This window comes from Mesoplodon densirostris, chromosome 4 (genome assembly GCF_025265405.1).
Source record: "Mesoplodon densirostris isolate mMesDen1 chromosome 4, mMesDen1 primary haplotype, whole genome shotgun sequence".
Taxonomy (NCBI): Eukaryota; Metazoa; Chordata; class Mammalia; order Artiodactyla; family Ziphiidae; genus Mesoplodon; species Mesoplodon densirostris.
In genome coordinates, this window is record NC_082664.1 from 119,684,777 (window position 1) to 119,706,598 (window position 21,822).

Below are 21,822 nucleotides of genomic sequence, written 5' to 3' on the forward strand. Positions count from 1 at the left end.
ATCCCAGGAGCTCACCCATGGTGTATCACAGAATCTGAGCACTGGAAAAGAGCCCTGAGATACCCAACTTGAGCGTCTGAAATCCCAGCCCTGGCCATCCCCTCTGCCCATCACCTGTTACCAATTCTGAGGCTGAAGTGATCACTTCAAAATGGAGAAGCACTCTTGTGGACCCCAGTGCAGGGTGTATGCTGGGCATTGTACCACGGGGACCCTTCCTGCTGATACCTCCTCATACTCTGGGAACAGGGAGCTCTCCCCGCTAGCAACACTGATGGGATCAAGGTCTCAGGGCTGATGCAAATGGCTTCTGATGCCCCCTTCCCCAGGGCATTCTTTATCAAGACCAACCAGGACACCTCCTCCAAGGACAAGTCCCCATTCTCTCAGAGTCTTTTTTTTTTTTTTTGGCTGCGCGGCACAGCATGTGGGAATCTTAGTTCCCAAACCAGGGATCAAACCCGTGCCCCCTGCAGTGGAGGTGTGGAGTCCTAACCACTGGACCACCAGGGAAGTTCACCCCCCTGCCCCATCCTCTCACAGTCTGGAAGGCTGAGGTTGGGCTGCAGCCAGGGCCAGGGCTGCCCTCATGCCAGGTGGGGGGCCCTACCCATCTCTTCAATCCAGTCACACTAAGGGTCCTTAGAGGTGGCCCAGTCCAAGCTTCTCATTTAAAAATGAGGAAACCGAAGTCTGGAGCTGGGCAGCAAGAACTAGAACTCAGGACTTCTCTGGTGGCACAGTGGTTAAGAATCCACCTGCCATTTCAGGGGACACAGGTTTGAGCCCTCGTCCAGAAAGATCTCACATGCCGCAGAGCAACTAAGCCCATGCGCCACAACTACTGAGCCTGCGCTCTAGAGCCCGTGAGCCATAACTACTGAGCCCACGTGCAACAACTACTGAAGCCCGAGTGCCTAGAGCCTGTGCTCCACAACAAGAGAAGCCCCTGCTCGCCGCAACTAGAGAAAACCCATGTTCAGCAATGAAGACCCAATGCAACCAAAAAAAAAAAAAAAAAGAAGAACCAGAACTCAGGCTTCCCACACCTAACCCAGTGTTCTCCCATATCCTTCCATCTCCACTGGTTCCCAGGATATATGATGGGGGATCCCAAGGGCTAAGAAATGAGCCCAAGAAAGGTACCTGTAGAGGCAGGTGCTTGAGATCAGCAGGATTGCGGGAGCTGATACAGAGCTTCTGGCTCCGGGTGAGTGGCCTTTTGTAACTACCACCCCAATCAGGTTGGCCTTGCTGTCCTGGTCACCTGATATCAAAGTCACCAAAAAAAGTTGAAAGGATCAGCTCTTGGCCTTGAGCCATGATCCCTCAGCTCCACCTACTTCCCAGGGCCCAGGGGCAGCTCTTCTGGGGATAGGTGCTATGTCCCTGGGGAGGAATGTCCAGCTCCTTTCAGGGTCCAGAGTTGGGAGGTAATGCTTATTTCTCTCAAGGGCAATGCAGGGTGCTGGGAGTGAAAGTTCTCTGGGCTAGTCCAACCTACTTTCCCATTGTACCCATGAGGAGGGACCCTGCCTGGGGGCACTTAGTCCAGGCTAATCAGTGGGGGAGACTCACTGCTCCTCTCCAGAAAGGTGTCCTGTAATACCCCTCCAACAACCTGTGAAACCAGATAAGAAATAGGTATGTTCTGACCACCTCTGAATTTCAGCCCGGGTCCTTAATCTGAAAACAAGAAATGATGAGGATCCTATATTCTAAAGAGAGGCTCCCTCAGCCTCCTCCCTCTTGGTGAGAGATGGTAAAAGTGAATGAAGAAAATTCATGCTGTGGGGGCATGGCAACTGGCTTGGAATCTTCAAAGTGGTCAATGTCATTAAGAAAGAAGAAAAAAAAGAAAGACAAGGGTCTTTCCTAGAGCAAAGAGACTAAAGGGACAATCAAATGCCAAAAATGTGTGAAGGTTGATTGGGCCCTGGATCTAAAAAACTTTTTTTAAAGCTACAAAAGACATTTTTGGGACAACTGAAGATACATGAACAAGGACTGGAGATTAGATGATATTATGGAATCAATGTTAATTTTTTTAGATATGAGCCTAACATCATGATTATGTGGGAGAATATTTCAGGAAATATTCTTAGGAGATTAATGTTCTTAGGAGATGAATGCTGTAGTGCTTAGGGGATGAAGTATCATGATTTCTGCAACTTATTTTTAAATGATTCTGTTTTAAAAAATGTACGTCTATCTGCGCATCTCTATAGAGAGAGTAGATATGACAGACGTCAGCTATATAAGAACCTACGTGAAGGTACGTGGGTGTCCATTGTGTGAAAGGGAGCTTTGAAGTGGAGGGCTGGCTGTTGTTTGGTAAGGAGTCCCATGATGCTTCTCTCCTCCCTCATCTCACAAAGCCAAGTGAAGGAGCTCCAGGAGACCCAAACCTTAAGAGTGGGATATCTTCAAGAAGGGAACTCCTCAGCTGTGAGTCCAGATGGGTTGGACCATGGTGAGGGAGACTGTGGCATTCGTGTATTTATCACAAACTTATGCTTATGGGCCCCATGCTTATGGGCCGGCGTTGTTATAAGAGCTTTATATCTATCAACAAAAAACATTCTCAGTAATCCTATGGGATGGAAATTAATACTATTCTCATATTACAATATGAGGGGTAACGGAGGCACAAAAAGTTATGTAATTTGTTGTAGGTCACATAGCAATGTGTTAGAGTTGGGCTCAAACCTTCAGAAGATTGTGCTCCAGACCACTATGTGCACCTGCTTGACACGTGTCCCTGGATCTGGGGGAAATGTGTGGACATATGGAGGCAGAGCAGAGTAGCCTGTCATGGCAGGGGCAGCAGAGGGCAGCCTGCACAGCCCAATGGGTGCCTTACTAGGATGTGAGTCTCCGAAGGGCCAATGGACATGCTGAAGGGAACTGGACTTGAACCGCATGGATAAGACCTGGCTACAGAGGAGTGGGAAACCCTGCAATGACAGGTTATAGGGGGTACCCTGCGGGAACTAGCTGAGGGGTGGGCAAGAGGTCAGCCAGAGTCCAGCAGCTATGTTAGGAACTGTGTGATGTGGAGGGCACATTGGGGCTCAAAGGTACTCGATGAAAAGCTGGCAGTGGAACGTCTGCTACATACAAGGGCATTTGGAGCTAAGAGAGAAGATAAACAGCACCAGCCAAATAAAGAGATTGGTTCCTGGAACTTCCCTGGTGGCACAGTGGTTAAGAATCCAAGCATTTGGGTTTTAGCACTGAGTCTGAGACATCCAAACAAAGGGCTTGGGGCCAGGAGGAAAGTGTTTGCCCACAATTCAGATAATGAGAGGGAGAGACAGAGACAGAGAGAGGGAAAGTGGGAGTTAAACTGTAAAAGAAGAGGTACAAAAACACCTTGATGAACTTGAGAAACTGGAACAATAGTTGGGGTGTTGCTGGGGATTCCCAGAAAAAAACAACAACCAACCATCAAACAAAGAAACAATGGAGAGAGTCTGGAAACAGCGGTCGTGGCCTGGATCCTTTACCCCAATGATGGTGGCAGTCCACAGTGAGACCTTGCCCCCAGTCAACAGAAAATTAAAGCAGATAAAGCTATCTTTGGGACTTCCCTGGTGGTACAGTGGTTAAGAATCCACCTGCCAATGCAGGGGACATGGGTTCGAGCCCTGGTCCAAGAAGATCCCACATGCCGTGGAGCAACTAAGCCTGTGCACCACAACTACTGAGCCTGCGCTCTACAGCCCGCGAGCCACAGCTACTGAAGCCCACGTGCCACAACTACTGAAGCCCGCGTGTCTAGAGGCCGTGCTCTGCAACAAGAGAAGCCACCGCAATGAGAAGCCCGCACACCACAATGAAAAGTAGCCCCTGCTCGACGCAACTAGAGAAAGCCCGCGCGCAGCAATGAAGACTCAACACAGCCAAAAATAAATAAATAAAATTCTAAAATACTTAAAAAAAAAAAACCAAACAAAAAACAAAGGGCAAGGCTGGGGAATCTGAAAAAGCCACAGGGCCTGTTTGAAGACTGTGGCTGAGAGGAAAGGAAAGATGTTTTCTCTCTGTACCTTCATTGGGTTCAGCTCACTCTATAAAAAAGGTCAAGGTTTGAAGTTAGAGTAGGTTTTGTAGAAAACTGACTATTTCTCTCTGTCTCTCTCTCCTCCTGTCTTTTCCTTTCTCTCTCCCTCTCTCTCTCTCTCTAATTATCTAAAGTCATACTTTATTCAGATTTTCTTAGTTTTTGCCTAATGTCCTTTTGTCCTTTCTTGTTCCAGGATCCCATCAAGGAGGACACCACGTTACATTGAGTCACCATATCCCTTTAGGCTCCCCTTGGTTGAGACATTTCTCAGACTCTTTCTTCAGGAGAACTGGTCAGGTATTTTGTAGAATGTCCCACTACTGTGATTTGCCTGATGTTTTTCTCATGGTAAGACTGGGGTTATGGGTTATTGGTAGGAAAACCATAGGAGTAAAGTGCCATTTTTCATCATATCATATCAAGGGTACATACTATCAACTTGACAGGAAGGTTGATGTTGGTGTTGGTCAGCTGGCTGCAGTAGTGTTTTTCAGGTTTCTCCATGGGAACATTACTCCTTTCCCCTTTCTGTACTGTACTCTTTGGAAGGGAGTCATGTGCACAGCCCACACCAACAAGTGGAGAGTTCTGCTCCCCTCCCTGAGGACAGTCTCTGGGTAAATTATTTGGACTTCTGCATAAGAGATGATTTATCTTTTTCTTTTAAATATTTTCTTAAAACTTTTTATTAAATTACAAGATGCATACAAAAAAGTGCAGATAATCTGTACAGCTCAATGAATTTTTTACAGACTTAACAAGTCTTGTAACCAGTCCTCAGATCAAAAGACAGAATGTTACCAGCACCCTAGAAACCCCTCGTGCTCTCTCCCTAAGGATAACAATGACCCTAACTTCTAACAGCATAAATTAGTTTTGTTAGTTTTTGGTTTTCATGTAAATTAAATCATGCTGTGTACTTTTTTTGGCATGGAACTTTAAAAATTTAATAGATTTCATTTTTATAGCAGTTTTAGGTTTACAGAAAAATGGAATGAAAGTACAGAGAGCTCCCATATGCCTCCTCCCCCAATTAATTTCCCCTGTTATTAACATCTTGCATTAGTGTGATACATTTGTTACAATTGGTGAATGAATATTAATACAATATTATCAACTAAAGTCCATAGTTTACATTAAGACGAACTCTTTGTGTTATGCAGTTCTATGAATTTTCTTTCACTTTAAAAAATTGTGGTAAAATATAAAACATAAAATCTACTGTTTCACACATTTTTTTTTTTTTTTTCTGCAGTACACGGGCCTCTCACTGTTGTGGCCTCTCCCATTGCGGAGCACAGGTTCCAGACACGCAGGCTCAGCAGCCACGGCTCAACGGGCCCAGCTGCTCCACGGCATGTGGGATCTTCCCGGACGGGGGCACGAACCCGTGTCCCCTGCATCAGCAGGCAGACTCTCAACCACTGCGCCACCAGGGAAGCCCCTGTTTCAAACATTTTTAAAGTGTATGATTCAGTGGACAGCGTGTACTCTTTTGTATCTGGTTTCTGTCACTTATTCTTTTTTAGGAGATTTGTCCACAGTGCTGGGTATAGTTGTAGCTCATCCCCATTGCTGTATGGTGTTCCGTTAAAATACAAATACACAGCAATGTATTATCCATTCAACTGTTGATTGACATTTGGGTTGCTTTCTGTATTGGGCTGTGATGAGCCCTGCTGCTGTGAACATTCTTGCACATGTTTCTGTATGCATTTCTTCTGTGTATAGACCTATGAGTGGAAATGCTAGGTCATAGGCTAGGCATAGCTCAGTGTTAATAAATCCTAGCATTGAACAATTTTCCAAAGTAGTTGAACCAGTTTTACTCCCGCTGGCTGTGACTGAGGGTTCAATTTGCTTCTCATGCTCACCACCATTGGATTGTTTTTAATCTTCTGATTTCAACCATCCTGGAGTGTCTGTTGACTACTTCCCTTTTTTTTTTGCAGTACGCGGGCCTCTCACTGCTGTGGCCTCTCCCGTTGTGGAGCACAGGCTCCAGACGCGCAGGCTCAGCGGCCATGGTTCATGGGCCCAGCCGCTCCGCAGCATGTGGGATCTTCCTGGACCGGGGCACGAACCCGTGTCCCCTGCATCGGCAGGCGGGCTCTCAACCACTGCGCCACCAAGGAAGCCCGACTACTTCCCTTTTTAAAACCCCTCAATGTTCCCCATAGATTTCAAGATAAAAACTGAACTCCTTTGCTTGGCATGCAAAGGCTTCAGCGGCAGCTCTTGCTTAACCTCTCTGGCCTTGTTTGCCACCACGTCCCACTTGCCCCCGCCTCCATTGTCTTTCTCCATTTATTGATCCCTTTACTGGAAACCTGCACCCCATCCTGTGTTCCCTGGCCAACTCCTGCTCATCATTTTATATGCTGCTCAGCTGTCACCATGCTGGCTGGGTCTGAGCCCCTCCTCTGAGATCCCACAGGCCCCAAAGTGCCCTCCTCGACAGCCCCCATCATGCTGTTTCTCCCATGGACTGTGAGATCCTTGAAGGTCAAGGCAACCTCTGCTTTTCTTCAGATCTCTAGTCTCTAGCATGGGGACTGACACACAGCATGTATTTAGAAAAAGATTTGTTGAATCAATTAGTGTTCACAAGTGAGAGTGCTATCCTGTGTTAAGAGTTTCGTGAAGACTGCTGTCAGCATTTCCCTGCATTGGTTTTATAGAAATTACAAGTAATCCTTACAGTTGAAATTTATTGAGTACCCACTATGCCCCAAGATCTGTGCTGTATGTTTAACATTGGCTGTCTCTCTGAGCTTCATAGCAGCACTATGAAATTGGTACTATTATTGGCCTCATTTTACAGTTGATGAAATGAAAGCCTAAAGATGTTAAGTAATTTTCCCCAGAGCCAGAATATGGTGGAAAAGCAGTTCAGTGGGCACGGGGCAGGGGAGAGGGCAAATCAGGAAGCTATCATGAGAGAAGGCACATTCAGAGTTGACTATCCAGAGGGGAGCCCAGGGAGAGGCAGGGTGTGGCTAAGGTTAGGGTGAGGGTCACTCAACAAGTTTATTCAGTGCACATTCACCAGCCTGGCCAGTGGTCAGAACACAGTAAATGGCAGCCTTTTCCCTGCTTCCTGTGGAGCAAGTCCTCCTTTGTGCCCCTCATCATTCCATTCTCACCTCTGTTGTGGATCTAGCCACAAAGAGCTGTAGTTTGGGGCTGGATCATCATCTAAACCAAACCCTAAATCAGACTGTGGGCCCCTCTAAGACAGAGGCTGAGTCCCATTCATCTCTGTGCCCAGACCTGGCAGAGAGGAAGGACCATGGTGGACACAGGTGCTGTGGGAAGCACGGGCAAATAATTAAAGCTGGGGCGGGTGTGTGTCTCACAGTCTATTATATAAGGACCGGGAGATTCAGTCCTGGACATCCAATCACCCGCTACTGCATGTGTCCACCCAGAGGGCCCCTGCCCCTGCCTCCTCAACATGTTCAAATGGATGATGTCACCTCTCTGCCCAAACACCTTCCTACTGGGTCATCACCCTAGCTAGAAACCTGGGAATCGGCAAAGACTCCTCTTATTCACCTCCCACCAAACTCTCAAGATTCTACCACCTAAATACCTCTTGAGTCTGCCCACTTTCTCCAACACTGTGGCACTGCCCAGAGAAGACTCTCAGCGCCGCTTCCCACCTGGACTTTTGCAGGTAACTCCTATCTGGTATCACTGTCTCTAGGGCAGTGTTGCCCAGTAGAACTTTCTGTGATGATGGAAATATTCTAAGTCTGTGCTATCCAATAAGGTAGCCACCAGTCACATGTGGCTAGCGAGCATTTGAAATGGCTGGTACAACAGAAATACTGATTTTTTTTTTTTTTTTTTTTGCGGTATGCGGGCCTCTCACTGCTGTGGCCTCTCCCGTGGCGGAGCACAGGCTCCAGAGGCGCAGGCTCAGCGGCCATGGCTCACGGGCTTAGCCGCTCTGTGGCATGTGGGATCCTCCCAGACCGGGGCACGAACCCGTGTCCCCTGCATCGGCAGGCGGACTCTCAACCACTGCACCACCAGGGAAGCCCTAGAAATACTGAATTTTAAATTCTATTTAATTTTAAATGTAATTAGCTGCATGTGGCTAGTGGCTACTGTATTGGATGGCACAGTTCTAGGCTCCCTCCATCCCATCCCTCCAATCTGGGCTCCACACTGCCACCCAAGTGAACTTCCTGAAATTGCAAATCTGAGCAATCCATATCCCTTTGTAAAACCCCTTAGTACTAATATCTTAAGACATTCAAAAACCAAACCATACTCCTTAGCTCAGCATGTGAGCCAGTTCCTACTCACTTCTCTCACCTTGTTTCCCACGACTCCCTCCCTCTCATACATCCACCAGTCAGAAGGAACTCTTAGAATTCTTCTAGTTTTCTGCCTCTGTGCATTCAAACATGTTGTTCCCTCTGCCTGGAACACCCTAACCTCCTCTCAACCACCTCTTCCCCATCCAACAAACACTCTCATGGAAATGCATCGCTTCCAGGTTAGAGATGCTTACTTATATTGCAGTACTATGATGCATATGTGACAAAGCATTCTCATCTCTCCATTAAAGCAAAGCCTCCAAAACTTTGCTCCAGGTCCACCTCCTCTGGGGTGTGTACTGACCCCCTACTCTGGTTTAGATCCTCCTCCTTTGGGCATAGCTCTCCCATGGCACAAACACCACAGTGGCATATTGCTTTGGTTTCCTTTGCCCTCTCTAGACCATGAACAACTTGAAGCAAACTATGTTCTTATTTACTCAGTTTTTAGTGCAGTACCTGTCACATAGTGGATGTTCAGCCATATTCTTTGAGCATAAATTATGTTGCCAGCCACTGTTCTCAGAGGAAACTTAGAGCAGTGAATAACACAGACCTTGCCTTTGTGGAGGAGACTGACAACAAGCAAGCAAACAGATGAATGAGATCATTGCAGACCCAGGTTGTGCTGAAAATCCTCTTTGTCCTCCACATCCACTCCCCCCCTTCTCCACCCTGCTCTATGCAGCGAGAGGCTGACCTCAGCAGACTGTGTCAGTGGGCTCCCCACCCTCTGGCGACTTGTTGGGTTCAGTCAATGGGAGGCATGGGCATGAGATGGGAGGGTGGGAGGAGAGTGAGTCTGGGGTATTTTTTCTCCAGACCCTCCCTGCAAAGTCACCATGCTAGGCCACAGCTCCTGCCAGGCAGCGCTCTTCTCCTCACAGTTCTCTCTCTCTGGGCTCCAGAAACAGATCCTTCCTCTTGCCCCTTCAGGCTCAAGATAGGAAGGGCTCCTCTCTGTTACTAGTCATATGGTACCACACTATCCTGTGTTAGTTTCTCTATAACCTGTCAACACCTTTGTAAATAGTCCCCTTATTAAACTCTTCTCAATGATCCAGTTTTGAATGGATTCTGTTCTTGCAAGGACCGTGAATAATAAACTGGTTCTTTGCAAATTTCTGCTCCACCATCCTTGGAATATCAGCCTTTCCCCAAGGTCACAAGATGGCTGCTACAGTTCCGGCCAACACATCCAGACATGACAAGGGCCAGAGGGACAAGAGCGCATCTCTTGTTATACATCCCTTTTTAAATTAATTAATTAATTAATTAATTAATTGGCTGTGTTGGGTCTTCGTTGTTGTGTGTGGGCTTTCTCTAGTTGTGGTGAGCAGGGGCTACTCTTCGTTATGTTGCATGGGCTTCTCATTGCGGTGGCTTCTCTTATTGCAGAGCACGGGCTCTAGGTGCACGGGCTTCAGTAGCTGTGGTGTGTGGGCTCAGTAGTTGTGGCTCACAGGCTCTAGAGCACAGGCTCAGTAGTTGTGGCACGCGGGCTTAGTTGCTCCACGGCATGTGGGATCTTCCTGGACCAGGGCTCGAACCCGTGTCCCCTGCATTGGCAGGTGGATTCTTAACAACTGCACTACCAGGGAAGTCCCAGATCAGAGTATTAGGCTCTCTCCCTGTAGGGTCTTTGCATGCTAGCAGCAACTCTCTACTGAAGGCCAGAGCTCCTCTCTATAGCCTCTCCACAGCCACCTCCTCTGGGTTCTGTTCAGCTCTTTCCCCTCATCACTTCTGGCCTTGCTGCTGCTAGCCCTGGACCGCTGCATTGTCCCTATTGATTTCCCTAAACATTGAACCTTTGTGAATGGTCCCTTTATTAAATTCTCCTCAGTGACTTAGTTTGAGGGGGCTCTCTGTTTCCTGCAGGGACTGACCCTGACAGATACAGGGAGGGACTTGCCTGGTGTGTCTTAGGAACCTCAGGCTACTCTTGTGCCTGGAGAGGACTGAGCCGGGGAAGCAGGAGTAACAGGTGAGGAGGTCAGAGGGATAAAGGGAGCCACATCTGGAAGGGACCTGCAGGCCATTGTAAGGACTGTTTCCTCTGAGATTCTTCAAAAACTTCCTTCTGAAAACTTCAACTTGGGGAAAGGATGGGGTCACTTCCTCAGCTAGGAGCTGGGAGTGCAAATGGGGCACCTTCCTTCCCAGGGCATCCCAGCCAGCAGGGTGTGAACTCTGCTCCCAGAGCAGTGAGATGGCACAGACTCATCTGATGATCTCTGCCTCGAGTGTGGATTCTCTCCAGGCACTTCCCAGCCAACAACTCCTCACCTCCATCACGGGGTCTTCTGGAGATAAAACTAGCCGCTCGCAGTGGTGCTGATGGTGGCATTGTTGGCACAGAGACAAACCAGTGGGAAGTTATTAGGAGTAACTTCTTAGGATTCTGTCCAACCTGCCCAGGCCTTTTTTAGATCTGTCTCAAGTTCCGAGGTTTAATCACTCAGAGAACACTGTTGGGTAAGTCTCTCTGGGTTATAATTCTTCCAGTTGCAAACCCCCAAACCCACTCCTACTAGAAGAGAAAGATGAGGAGGAGGAGAAGGAGGAGAAAGAAGAAGAGAAAGAGGAAACCGTAAAGAAGAAGGAAAAAGGGGGAAAGGAAGAGATGGCGGAGGTGGTGATGTTATTGACTCACATAACAGAGATGTTTTATGGTGAACTTCACTGGCTTCAGGAATAACTGGATCTAGGTGCTCAATGTCATCAATTCTTTCCCTCCCTCCCCTCATCTCCCAGTTCTTCTTTCTTCTAATGGACTTCTTAAAAAATGGCCACTGGTAGGTCCAGAATTATTTTCTAACCAGCTTAGCCACCACTGGCAGAAAGAACATTTCTTTCCAACAATTTCATTAAAACCCCACAGGGCTCTCAGTGGCTTGGTCTGAGTCATGTGTCAGCCTGGTAGCCTGGGGTAGGGTTAGTTCCACCAAGCCTATTGGCTAAGAGTAAGGGTGGGGTGGTCCCCAAAGGACAATTGAAGTGGTATTTCAAGAAGAAGAGAGGATGGATCCTGGGCACACGAAACCACTCACATGTCGACTATCACTGGTGTGACCATATAATTTATTGTCCAAGCCAGGACTCTTTTGAGAAGGAACGAGGGCACTTTTAATAGACAAGACAACAGGCTTAGTCCAAGACTATCCTGGGAAAGTATTGTCACCCTATCTATAGCAGCCAAGAGCCAGAGAGCCAGGGGTTGCCCTATCTGAGCCTTGGATCCTGCAAACCGAATCTCTCTGGCTCTCTGGGCACAGGTAGGAGAGGAGAAGGTGCTCAGGGCTCAGATCTCAGGTGGGGTGGAGGGTGGCTTGGTGGGGTGAGGACACATTGGAAGACAAGTCCCAGTTCTCCACATCCACTCAAACTCCACTCTTCTCAAACTGCCTCACCTCCACCTCCCACTTGTTCAAGTTATGCCCCCTCCGATGCCAGGTGTGCCCTCCCTGTACTCCTCATATGCCGGGACCCTTCTCTAGTCCTCTGCTCTCCCCCAGGGACCTCAGCCTTCTCACAGCTCCTGTAGCATTTCCAGATTTAGCATAGGCTCTGTTCAGCGTGCTTCCTGCTTCCACTGTGGGGTAGGGGTTTTATTCTGGGTCTTGTTGTCTCCTCATCCCCTTGCCACGTAGCCCTCAGCAGTGCTGACTGAAGACTCTAAGCTGGGTCACTCTGCTGGGCCAAAACCCTCAGCTGTCTCTCTGCCTCCAGCCCAGAGCCCTCTCCTTTCTGCACTGCCCACCCCTTCCCCTGTGTTCCTGGTATCGATCGCTAGGGAATCCTAGCCAAAGGGCTTCTCACGCAAAGGTATACAAACTTTGACCCAGGATTGGCTGTTCAGCTCCAGGTCAAGGTCCTCTAACCTCCTGCCTGTTTCCCTCTTTCTCTGCCCCATGCTCCTGAGGGCCCCCTCCTATCTTGTGAGCTGTTCCCCAAGACAGGGTTTGGTGATGAGAAGTGTAGGGCCTCCCATAACCCCAGTGCCCCAGACTCTTGTCCAGGAAGATGGGGAGATGGGGGGCCCTGACCTAGAGGCTGAGCCTGTCTACCTTTGCCCCCCCTGGGGCTTTGCTGGTAGTCTGGGACAATAAATCATGGTGGGAAGAGCCCTGGCCTGGAAGAAAGGGGCTAGGGTTCTGGGCTCTGTTTTGATCTGTCATTTGTCCTTGGGCCTTCTTCTTTCTGACATCGGTCTCTCCAGCTGAGAAGTGGGAGAGGAATTGGCTTAATTAGCTAATGAATTTCTTTGGGATTAAGAGCCCCTTGGAGAATGTGAGAAAAGCAGTGTATCTTCTATCGAGAGAAGTGGTTTTCTGTGTCCTGGTCAGGAACCCCAGCAGATGGTCTTCCAGCCATGATGAGCAGGCTGCCATGATTCTCTAGAGCTAGGGCATTGGTGGGGACTCTGAGTGCCAAGGGAGAGATTGGGCTGCAGAGCAGAGTGATGGATTTGAGAGTACCTTGCTTCCCACTTCCTTGCCATGGCTTCTACACAAGTTTTTTCCATTCTCTGTGGCTCTAGCCCCAGCTGGGATTAAAGGACAGACCTCTCTTGGGTACCATGGAGTTTCTCAGGCTGAGCCAGAGATGCAAAGGTGAAATGAATGGAAGGATGCTGGACAGAATGGAAGCTCAGCAATACCTCCCTTGCCTCCTGCTTGTTCTGTTACCTAAATTCCACCATTATATCATCAGTACTTTGGGCTCAACACCCTGGTCATGTGCCCCATTCGTAATACAGCTGGGTTTAACTCCTTTACCAAGTCCTTTATCTTGCAAGGACTTGGCTTATTAGATCAATTTCCCACAGGCTGGTTTTCTGTGTTAGAGCATGGGGGATGGAGTGACAGGTTGGGCTGGGGTACTAGCAAGAGTCAAATGTCCTTAGAATTACCATGGAATAGTGCTGGAAACAGACCAGGAGAAATCTAACTAGCTGTGGAAAGGATCCAGGAAGTCTTCTCAGAGGAAGTGATGTTTTAGCTGAGACTTTAAGTAGGGGAGATTAGAAGTAGAGGTGGGCATTCCTGGTAGGTTCTGCTAAAGATTCTGGTTTCTATTCAGATGGAAGCTACTGAAGGGGCAAGGTGGTGTTGGAATGAGATTTTGCATTTTTGAAAAGACCACTTTGGATGCCACAGGGTGGAGAAGGAATTGGAGAGAGTGAAAGGCAGATGGTACCCAGGCTTCGAGGCTGTACTCTAGGGAGCAATGAAGGGGGCCTGGATGAGGTTGTGGCAGTGGGGTTGGACAGATACCAAAGTGGAGAAATATGTCCTTTACCCCTTCAGTCTGTTCTCAGCACAGTAGCCAGTGATCTTCCTTGACTCAGAGCCCACAAAGTCTCTAACTCACACAAAGGAAGTCCCATGTTTCTCAGCGAGATACTCCTTGCACCTGGGGCAGGGCTTCCCGTCCCCCCCACCCCCTCCCCAGCAGCCCACCCGCTGGGGGTACTAAATTCCAGGAGAACTCCCCAGTCACAAGACACTGCATATTTCCAGTGCCCCTGGTACTGCTCCCTCTCCCAAGGACAGCTGTGTAGGGCTTTTGAACTTGCTGTTCCTTCTGCCGGGTGCACTCTTCTTCCAGATATCCGCCTTGATTCTTGATTTCACCCTCCTGCCTGGGCTGGGTGTCATTTTCTCAGTGAGGCCTTCCCCAACCAGCCTTTTTTGAATTGCAGTCTGACCCCACATGATTCCTACCCCTTCTCTGTCTTATTTTTCTCTATAGCACTTTTCACCCTCTGAGACTCTCTGCGTTTTCTGTCTCCACCTCCCACCCTCCTTGCCTCACAATGTAAGCTACAGGAAAGCAGGAGGTTGTCAGTTTTGTTCACCTCTATATCAATCGCCAGCGTCCAGAGCTGTGTCTGGCACATAGTAGGCATTTGGTAAATATTTATTTGTGCAGTGCACGAGGTGGCATCCAACTGCAGTGGGAGGTGATGGGGCAGGATGAGGCTCCGTTTTCTGGTCTGGGCCAGTGGATGGCAGTGCTAGGGTTGGGGAGCGCGGCGGCGAGGGCGGGTGATGTGGTTAGCTGGGGACACGTTGAGCTAAACATGCAAATACGCCTGGACACCCTACATCGGGAAGCCTCGGCAGGGTCGAGGACAGTGTCGGAGGCAGCCGGCCAGGCGACCCGGGCTGTGCTGGGGCTGCATGTCCCGCCACAGGCGTGGACCAAAAATAAGGACACACTCAGGAGCCCGCTTGCTTGCAAAAGCCCAGCTCTGCACGCAAACCTAGGCCCTTTGCACTGCCCCCCCCCCCCCCGCCCCATCCAATCACGCACCTACGAGGGTTCTGCGGCTCCTCTCCCTCCACCTCTACCCCAACGCTCCACTAGAGACTGGCCCTTTAAGAGCCCCGCTCCCGACTCCTCCCCCCACCCCTCCCCCCACCTCCACCCTCACCCCTCCGCCTGCGCTCGCGTGACTGTGCCGGGGGACCGAGCCGGGCCCGGGAGTTGGGCGGCTGGGTGGCTGCGCGGGCCTCCGGGTTCTTCTCACGCAACTTCTGGGCACCGCGCCCCTAGCCAGGTGGGGCCGGGATGGACCGCGTGACCTCTGCCCCCTGGAGGGATGTGCCAGACACATGCACGCTAGCCTGGGGAGGCATGTGCGCCGGGCGCCCCCCTCTTTATTCCCTGGGCCCCCTCTCATGCCCGCCCAAGGGCCTCCCTCTAACCCTTTTCTCGGCCACCAGGAGATCCACTCGCCGCCCGATTTCTCTGCCATGCCAAAGCGCTAGCAACCCTGGGAACCTCGAGGGCCCGTGGGTCCTGGCTGGAAGTACCCTTGGTTTGCAGCATTCCAAAGTGGCCCCGGCGCCTCAACGTGTCCCCGCTAGTGCGCGCTCGGCGATACTGCACTTTCCCCATCTCTTCCCGCCCCTCCGTCAGGGAACGCTGACTTCTGCTAGTCGTCCGGGCTCTGGGGTGGGGGTGCCGAGGGCTCTGGGGGAAGGGGCCAGCCCATCGGCGCCTCTGGCCTTCCCGCCCCGGTGACCTCGGGGCTGGGGTCGTCGTGCTTCTCACGCGAGCCTGGACTCAATAACCCGGGTTAGGAGGTCATCACCCGGCAGCTCCGCCCCTCCCTGCCTGCCTGGCCCCCATCTGCTAGTAGTGAGGAGGAAGCAATTGCACGCCCAAAGTTCAGTGGGTGCAAAAATGAGGGAGAGGGGTCCCCGTGCCCGGGGATAGAGCACCCCCATACCCTCTTTCGGGCTATCATGGGACTACTCCCCCAAAACCTTCTCAGCTGGGCTCTGCCCTATCCACGGGGTACCTCGGAACTGGGGGTCCCAGGTGTCCCTAACTCTCACCCCTTTAAGTGCCGGCACTTGGTTGAGGCATCCCATAGTGGGTTCTTACCTAACCCCTGCGTCCTGTCTCCCCACTCCTCTCTCCATCCTAAAGCAACCATTCGCCAGCCGCACCCCCCCCCCCGCACCCGCCCCCCCTCGCCCCATCCCAGCGCTCCAGGAGGCGTGGCCACACGCGAAAGCCGCCTATAAAGGTGGCAGTGCCTTCACGCTCACCCTGAAGGTGACAGTTCCTTGGAGCCTTCCCTGATCTTCTTTGGGGGTCCCTGGCTCCAGAGATCACTCTTCCCAGCTCAGCTCTGCACCCCCCCACAGACGCAGGTGAGTGCTGGGGGCTTCTGGGTTGTCCCTTCCCTCCCCACAAAGGAAAATTTTGATACATCAAGGTCTTCCTGGTCTAGCACCTCAAAAAAAGGAGACTAAGAGTGTCCCTAGTGAGGAGGCAGTCCAGCTCCCTCACTAAGTGGGGAAACTGAAGGCTGAGGAAGGGCAGGACTTGCCCAAGGTCCCATGACTAGTACCAGAACTCTAGACGCAGGTGCTCCCCTCTCAGGACTCCAGGACCCAGGCTCCAGCTCCATCTCCCACTGACTCCATGAATGCCTTGGGGCTTCCCCATTAGGGTCACCTGGGAGGCTGGAATAAGGACACAGGTGAGCCAGTGCAGCCCTCCTTCAGGCTGTGTGAGGGGGGCTTCTCCTGGGTGGTCAGGGTGGATGGAGGGGGCAGGTTGGGTTCTTACTAGCTGTACCCTGACTTATCTAAAAGCTACCCCTGGCTGGAGCCACCCTCCCAAGGCATAGCTTGTCAGTGCTGAGGTGTGCTGGCCCGACATGGGAGTCTGATCTGAGTGGGAGTCCTGGGCACTGCCGAGGGGCCTACCCTGTTCCATTGACTGTCTTCTCTGTTCTCTGCTGGGGGCAGTCAATGTGAGAGACCGCCCGCTGCAGAAAGTTTGACCCTGAAAACTCAGCAGTCACACTTCTCTTGGCCTCCTACCATCTTTTTTTTTTTTTTTTTTCAAAATTAACAGCCACAATAGTTTATTTACCACTGAACTCTATTTTTTTTTTTTTTTTTTTTTTTGTGGTACATGGGTCTTTCACTGTCGTGGCCTCTACCGTTGCGGGGCACAGGCTCTGGACGCACAGGCTCAGCGGCCATGGCTCACGGGCCCAGCCTCTCCGCGGCATGTGGGATCTTCCCGGACCGGGGCACAAACCCGTGTCCCCTGCATTGGCAGGCGGACTCGCAACCACTGCTCCACCAGGGAAGCCCTACCATTGAACTCTTTATAAGATATTTACAAGACGACCAATTTTACACATCAGAAATGGTATAAAAGTATGAATTACAACACAGGCAACAATATGAAATGGGCATAAAACAAAGCTGAAGTGGACAGACAAGCAATTTCTCTTTTTAATTTATTAACACTAGCTTAAACTTTGTTAAGGAAAGAAACAAAGAACTGTGTTTTAGGAAAATTGCCGGGCCTTCAGTTGAAGATTGAATTTCACAGTGTTATATCCCACGTAGGGAAAAAATACGACTAATTTCCCCCCCCCCCCACTTTAACACACTGTAATTTTGCTCTTGGAACTTTGCTAATCTACTCTCCAACCTCCTTCTCAACAAAACTTCAACATATCCAAATCAAAGGAGAATTGATCTAGAAGATTGGCCTCCTACCATCTTACCAAGGCTAGAGGTCTTTGGGGCACCCAGTGTGCAGAAGGGAAAACCATGGCACACCAAGGCATAGCAGTGTCCCCAGTTCACTCAAGGAATTGGGACTAAAGTGTGCTTTGGGATTCAGCTCCTCCAGGAAGCCTCCCTAGACAGATGGCTATAGTAGTTGAGGTAGGAACCATACAACCTCCTTATCTTGGCTGGCTCTTCTGTGGGGAAACCTCACTAGTCAGACTGTGAGTTTCCCCAGGTCAGATCTGGGTTTTCTCTTCTCTGAGATCAGCTGGGCGCCCTGAATCAGAGATCATGTCGCACTCCCTCTCTCAGGTGATGTGACTGGAGCCGAGAAGGGTAAAATGAACCGACTAATCCAAGGCCGCATCATAGAGCCTGGAACACTGGGTGCCCTGACCACCAGTCCAGGGCACCAGTAAGATGTCCCAGTCAGAGCCCCATGCCTCGAAGAGAGTAGTCCATGAATTTGCACACCCTTTCTAGACCGAACCTAGAGAGAAAGTATTGTCTCAGCCTCTGTTAAACTCAGCTCCATTCCTAGTTTCCCAGATTCCAGTCTGGAGTCTTCTTGCAGCCTTTGCCTGCTGGGAGCCTTCCATTTATTCACAGCTCTCTAGTGACTGGCAAATGGGGGAGGCCCAGACTATTCATTCATTGAGAATTGAGCCCAATGAAAACCCTGGCCTGGAATTCTGTGACCGGGAGCCTCAATCTAGCTGACCTCCAGCTGCTTTTAAACCGTGTGTCAGTTGAACTCAGAGAGCTGGGGATGAGGGCAGAGTGGCTTAGACAGTAAGGGGGCAGTCTTCCGTCCCCGCCCCACCCTGTCCCAGAGTCTGGCAGGATTCCCTAGACCCTGGGTTTGAGCAATAGAGAACTGAAAGTTCTGGGAAAATCCCTTTTCATGGATTGATCTGACCACTCTTCCAAGGGAGGTACCTATGACAGGAGCTGGAAACTTCCCAGGGAACTTTCCCTAAGAGGTCTGAGTCCTGGCTCTGTCTGAGTGCTGGGTGGCTTTAGCCAAGTCAGTGCCTCCTCTGGAGGTGAGTTTCCCCAAATGTGAAACAAGGCTGAAGGAGTGGATGATCCGTTGCTCTCTGATAGCGTTTTCCCTAGTTGGGTGGGTAGTACTCAAGGGGAATTGGGTGATACACATCGATTATGTGTTTATTTAATATATGTTAGGGAAAAAAACCCCAGTACTTTCACACAGATATTATGGTTTGGAATGATGCTAAGTGGGTGGATTTAAAGTTGATTTTAGAAAAATATGAAGTAAATAATAGTATAGGTGCTCTATGGAAATCACAGGCTGATGTTTAGATTGGTGCAGCAGTTAAGAGAAAGTGTTCTGGAATTAGGCAAATTTGGATTGGGATTTGGATCCTATACTTCCTGGCTGTGTGACCTTGGGCAAGTTACATACCTTCTCTGAGCCTCACTGCAGCCTACCACATAGGCTGTGGCCAGGACTGAATGAAGAATAACTAAAATTCTTGGCATATAGTGGCAGCTCAACAAACAGCTTCTCCTACCTCCTCTTCCCCTTCGTGTCCAGTGAACAGTTCTGGATAAGAGTTTCCTTTTCTTTGACCAGTGTGCTGACACTTTAGGACACTGGCTCCTCCCAGCTCCCAAACTGATGTCTTGATCTTTCCCTCCTATCCCACCTCTCAGCGGCCACCTTGGAATCTCTACACTGATCATGTTCTCTGTGTTTGGACTCTCCATCCCCATCTCGGCCACAGAGCTTCTCCTGGCCTCTGCCACCTTCTGCCTGGTATTCTGGGTGGTCAGGGCCTGGCAGCCTCGGGTCCCTAAAGGCCTGAAGAGTCCACCAGGGCCCTGGAGCTGGCCCCTGATCGGGCATGTGCTGACCTTGGGGAAGACCCCACACTTAGCCCTGTCGCGGCTGAGCCAGCGCTATGGAGACGTGCTGCAGATCCGCATTGGCTGCACACCCGTGCTGGTGCTCAGCGGCCTGGACACCATCCGGCAGGCCCTGGTGCGGCAGGGTGATGACTTCAAGGGCCGGCCTGACCTCTACAGCTTCACCTTAGTCGCTGATGGCCAGAGTATGACCTTCAACGCAGACTCTGGACCAGTGTGGGCTGCCCGGCGACGTCTGGCCCAGAATGCTCTCAACTCGTTCTCCGTTGCCTCAGACCCGGCTTCCTCGTCCTCCTGTTACCTGGAAGAGCACGTGAGCAAGGAGGCCAAGTACCTCATCGACAAGTTCCAGGAGCTTATGGCAGGACCTGGGCGCTTTGACCCCTATAGGTATGTAGTGGTGTCAGTGGCCAATGTCATCTGTGCCATGTGCTTTGGCCGACGCTATGACCATGACAACCAAGAGCTGCTTAGCATAGTCAGCCTGAGTAATGAGTTCGGGGAGGTGGCTGCCTCTGGGCACCCAGCCGACTTCATCCCTATCCTCCGTTACCTGCCCAACACTGCCCTGGATGCCTTCAAGGACTTGAATCAGAGGTTCTACATTTTCATGCAGAAGATGCTCACGGAACACTATAAAACGTTTGAGAAGGTACAGGCTGGGGAGGGGCAGATGAGTGGTAGGGAGTGGGTAGGGTCAGGGGTCAGGAGGTCAGAGATAACTGGAGCAGCATAGGGTTTGGCAGGCTCTCGCGGGCCTTCACCCTGGGATTTTGAAGCCAGTAGTGGAGGGGAGTCCATCCTTGGCAGGGAGATAGAACTTTTTCTTGACCAGCCCTTCTATCTTTCCATCAGACAGCAATATTTACTGAATAGCCAGTCCATGCAGGACCCTAGGCCAGTTATTGTGGGGACCAGAAAGAGTTAAAGAGTTGGTCTTCTGGCCTCATGGGAGAGAAAAGGGTAAAAAGCATGTCCAGATGATAATGGTACTGGACTCTGTGTCAGGTGTCCCTCAGAGTTGGGGCTGCAAGTATCCTGAGTCAGGAGACAGCCTTGGAGAGGCAAGAGAAGCTGCAGTGGTAGCCTCGGGCGTGGGGCAGTCACCTCCTGAAGGAAGATGCTAGGGATGGGAAGGGACCAGGCCTGGATGAGAGGCAAGTCTGGGTTTGGGATCTTGCTCACCCGTGGGCCTTCCCTACCCAGGGCCACATTCGGGACATCACAGACAGCCTGATTGAGCACTGTCAGGACAAGAGACTGGATGAGAATGCCAATATCCAGGTGTCAGATGAGAAGATCGTTAATGTCGTCATGGACCTCTTTGGAGCTGGTATGAGCTACCCCATTGTGCCCTTCCTCTTCCCAGCTGTCCGGACCCACCAACCACCTAACTTTGCCCTCTATTCTCCCCTGGCCAGGGTTTGACACAGTCACAACTGCCATCTCCTGGAGCCTCATGTACCTGGTGACAAGCCCCAGCGTGCAGAAAAAGATTCAGGAGGAACTGGGTAGGTGGTGGCTTCCTTCAGTGTGCTCAAGACAGGAGGTCCAACCAAGGTCTGAGTGGCCCCTTCATCTGTCTGGTCCTTTGTGTTCTGCAGACACAGTGATTGGCAGCGCACGGCAGCCCCGGCTCTCTGACAGACCCCAGCTGCCCTATTTGGAGGCGTTCATTCTGGAGACCTTCCGACATTCCTCTTTCATCCCCTTCACCATCCCCCACAGGTGAGGCTCCACGGGTCCATTGCTGTCTGATGTTGGACCTTACTCCAGTTCATGTACCTGATCAGGGTGGTGGGAGGGACATGGTATGGGAGGCAGGGGGATCTCCTTGTGGCCCTGAGTCTAACTGAGCTTCCCCCCTCCCCAGTACCACAAGAGACACAAGTCTGAATGGCTTTTACATCCCCAAGGGGCGTTGTGTCTTTGTAAACCAGTGGCAGATCAACCATGAACAGTAAGTTGAGAGGGGGCAGGGGAAGCTTCACTCTCTCCTGAGCGTCAGACTCTCCTGTCCCTGGGCTACTTGCCTAAACCCTATTCTTTTGAGCTGGGGCTCAACCCACCTGATGGTTCTGAGCCCCCAGGCTACTACTTCAGCTGCCTCTCTTCAATTACAGGAAGCTGTGGGATGATCCATCTGCCTTCTGGCCAGAACGGTTTCTCACCGCTGATGGCACCATCAACAAAGCACTCAGTGAGAAGGTGATTCTTTTCGGTTTGGGCAAGCGGAAGTGCATCGGTGAGACCATTGCCCGCTGGGAGGTCTTTCTCTTCCTGGCCATCCTCCTGCAGCAGGTGGAATTCCGTGTGACCCCGGGTGCGAAGGTGGACATGACCCCCATATACGGGCTGACCATGAAGCATGCCCACTGTGAGCACTTCCAGGTGCACATGCGCTCTTATGGGACGGAGAACCCTGCAGCCTAGACTCTGTACTGGCCTGTCTGGGCAGCCAGGCCAGGGG

The 21,822-nt window shown here is 50.8% G+C and overlaps 1 protein-coding gene across 1 annotated transcript; it reads left to right on the plus strand.

Moving 5' to 3' along the window:
- Positions 1-19,167: 19,167 nt before the first annotated feature.
- Positions 19,168-21,316, plus strand: LOC132487469 (cytochrome P450 1A1). The gene is made up of 5 exons (XM_060095157.1): positions 19,168-20,004; positions 20,559-20,685; positions 20,774-20,863; positions 20,957-21,080; positions 21,226-21,316. Exons 1-5 carry the CDS (start codon positions 19,168-19,170, stop codon positions 21,314-21,316), a joined length of 1,269 nt encoding a protein of 422 aa, XP_059951140.1.
- Positions 21,317-21,822: the final 506 nt, after the last annotated feature.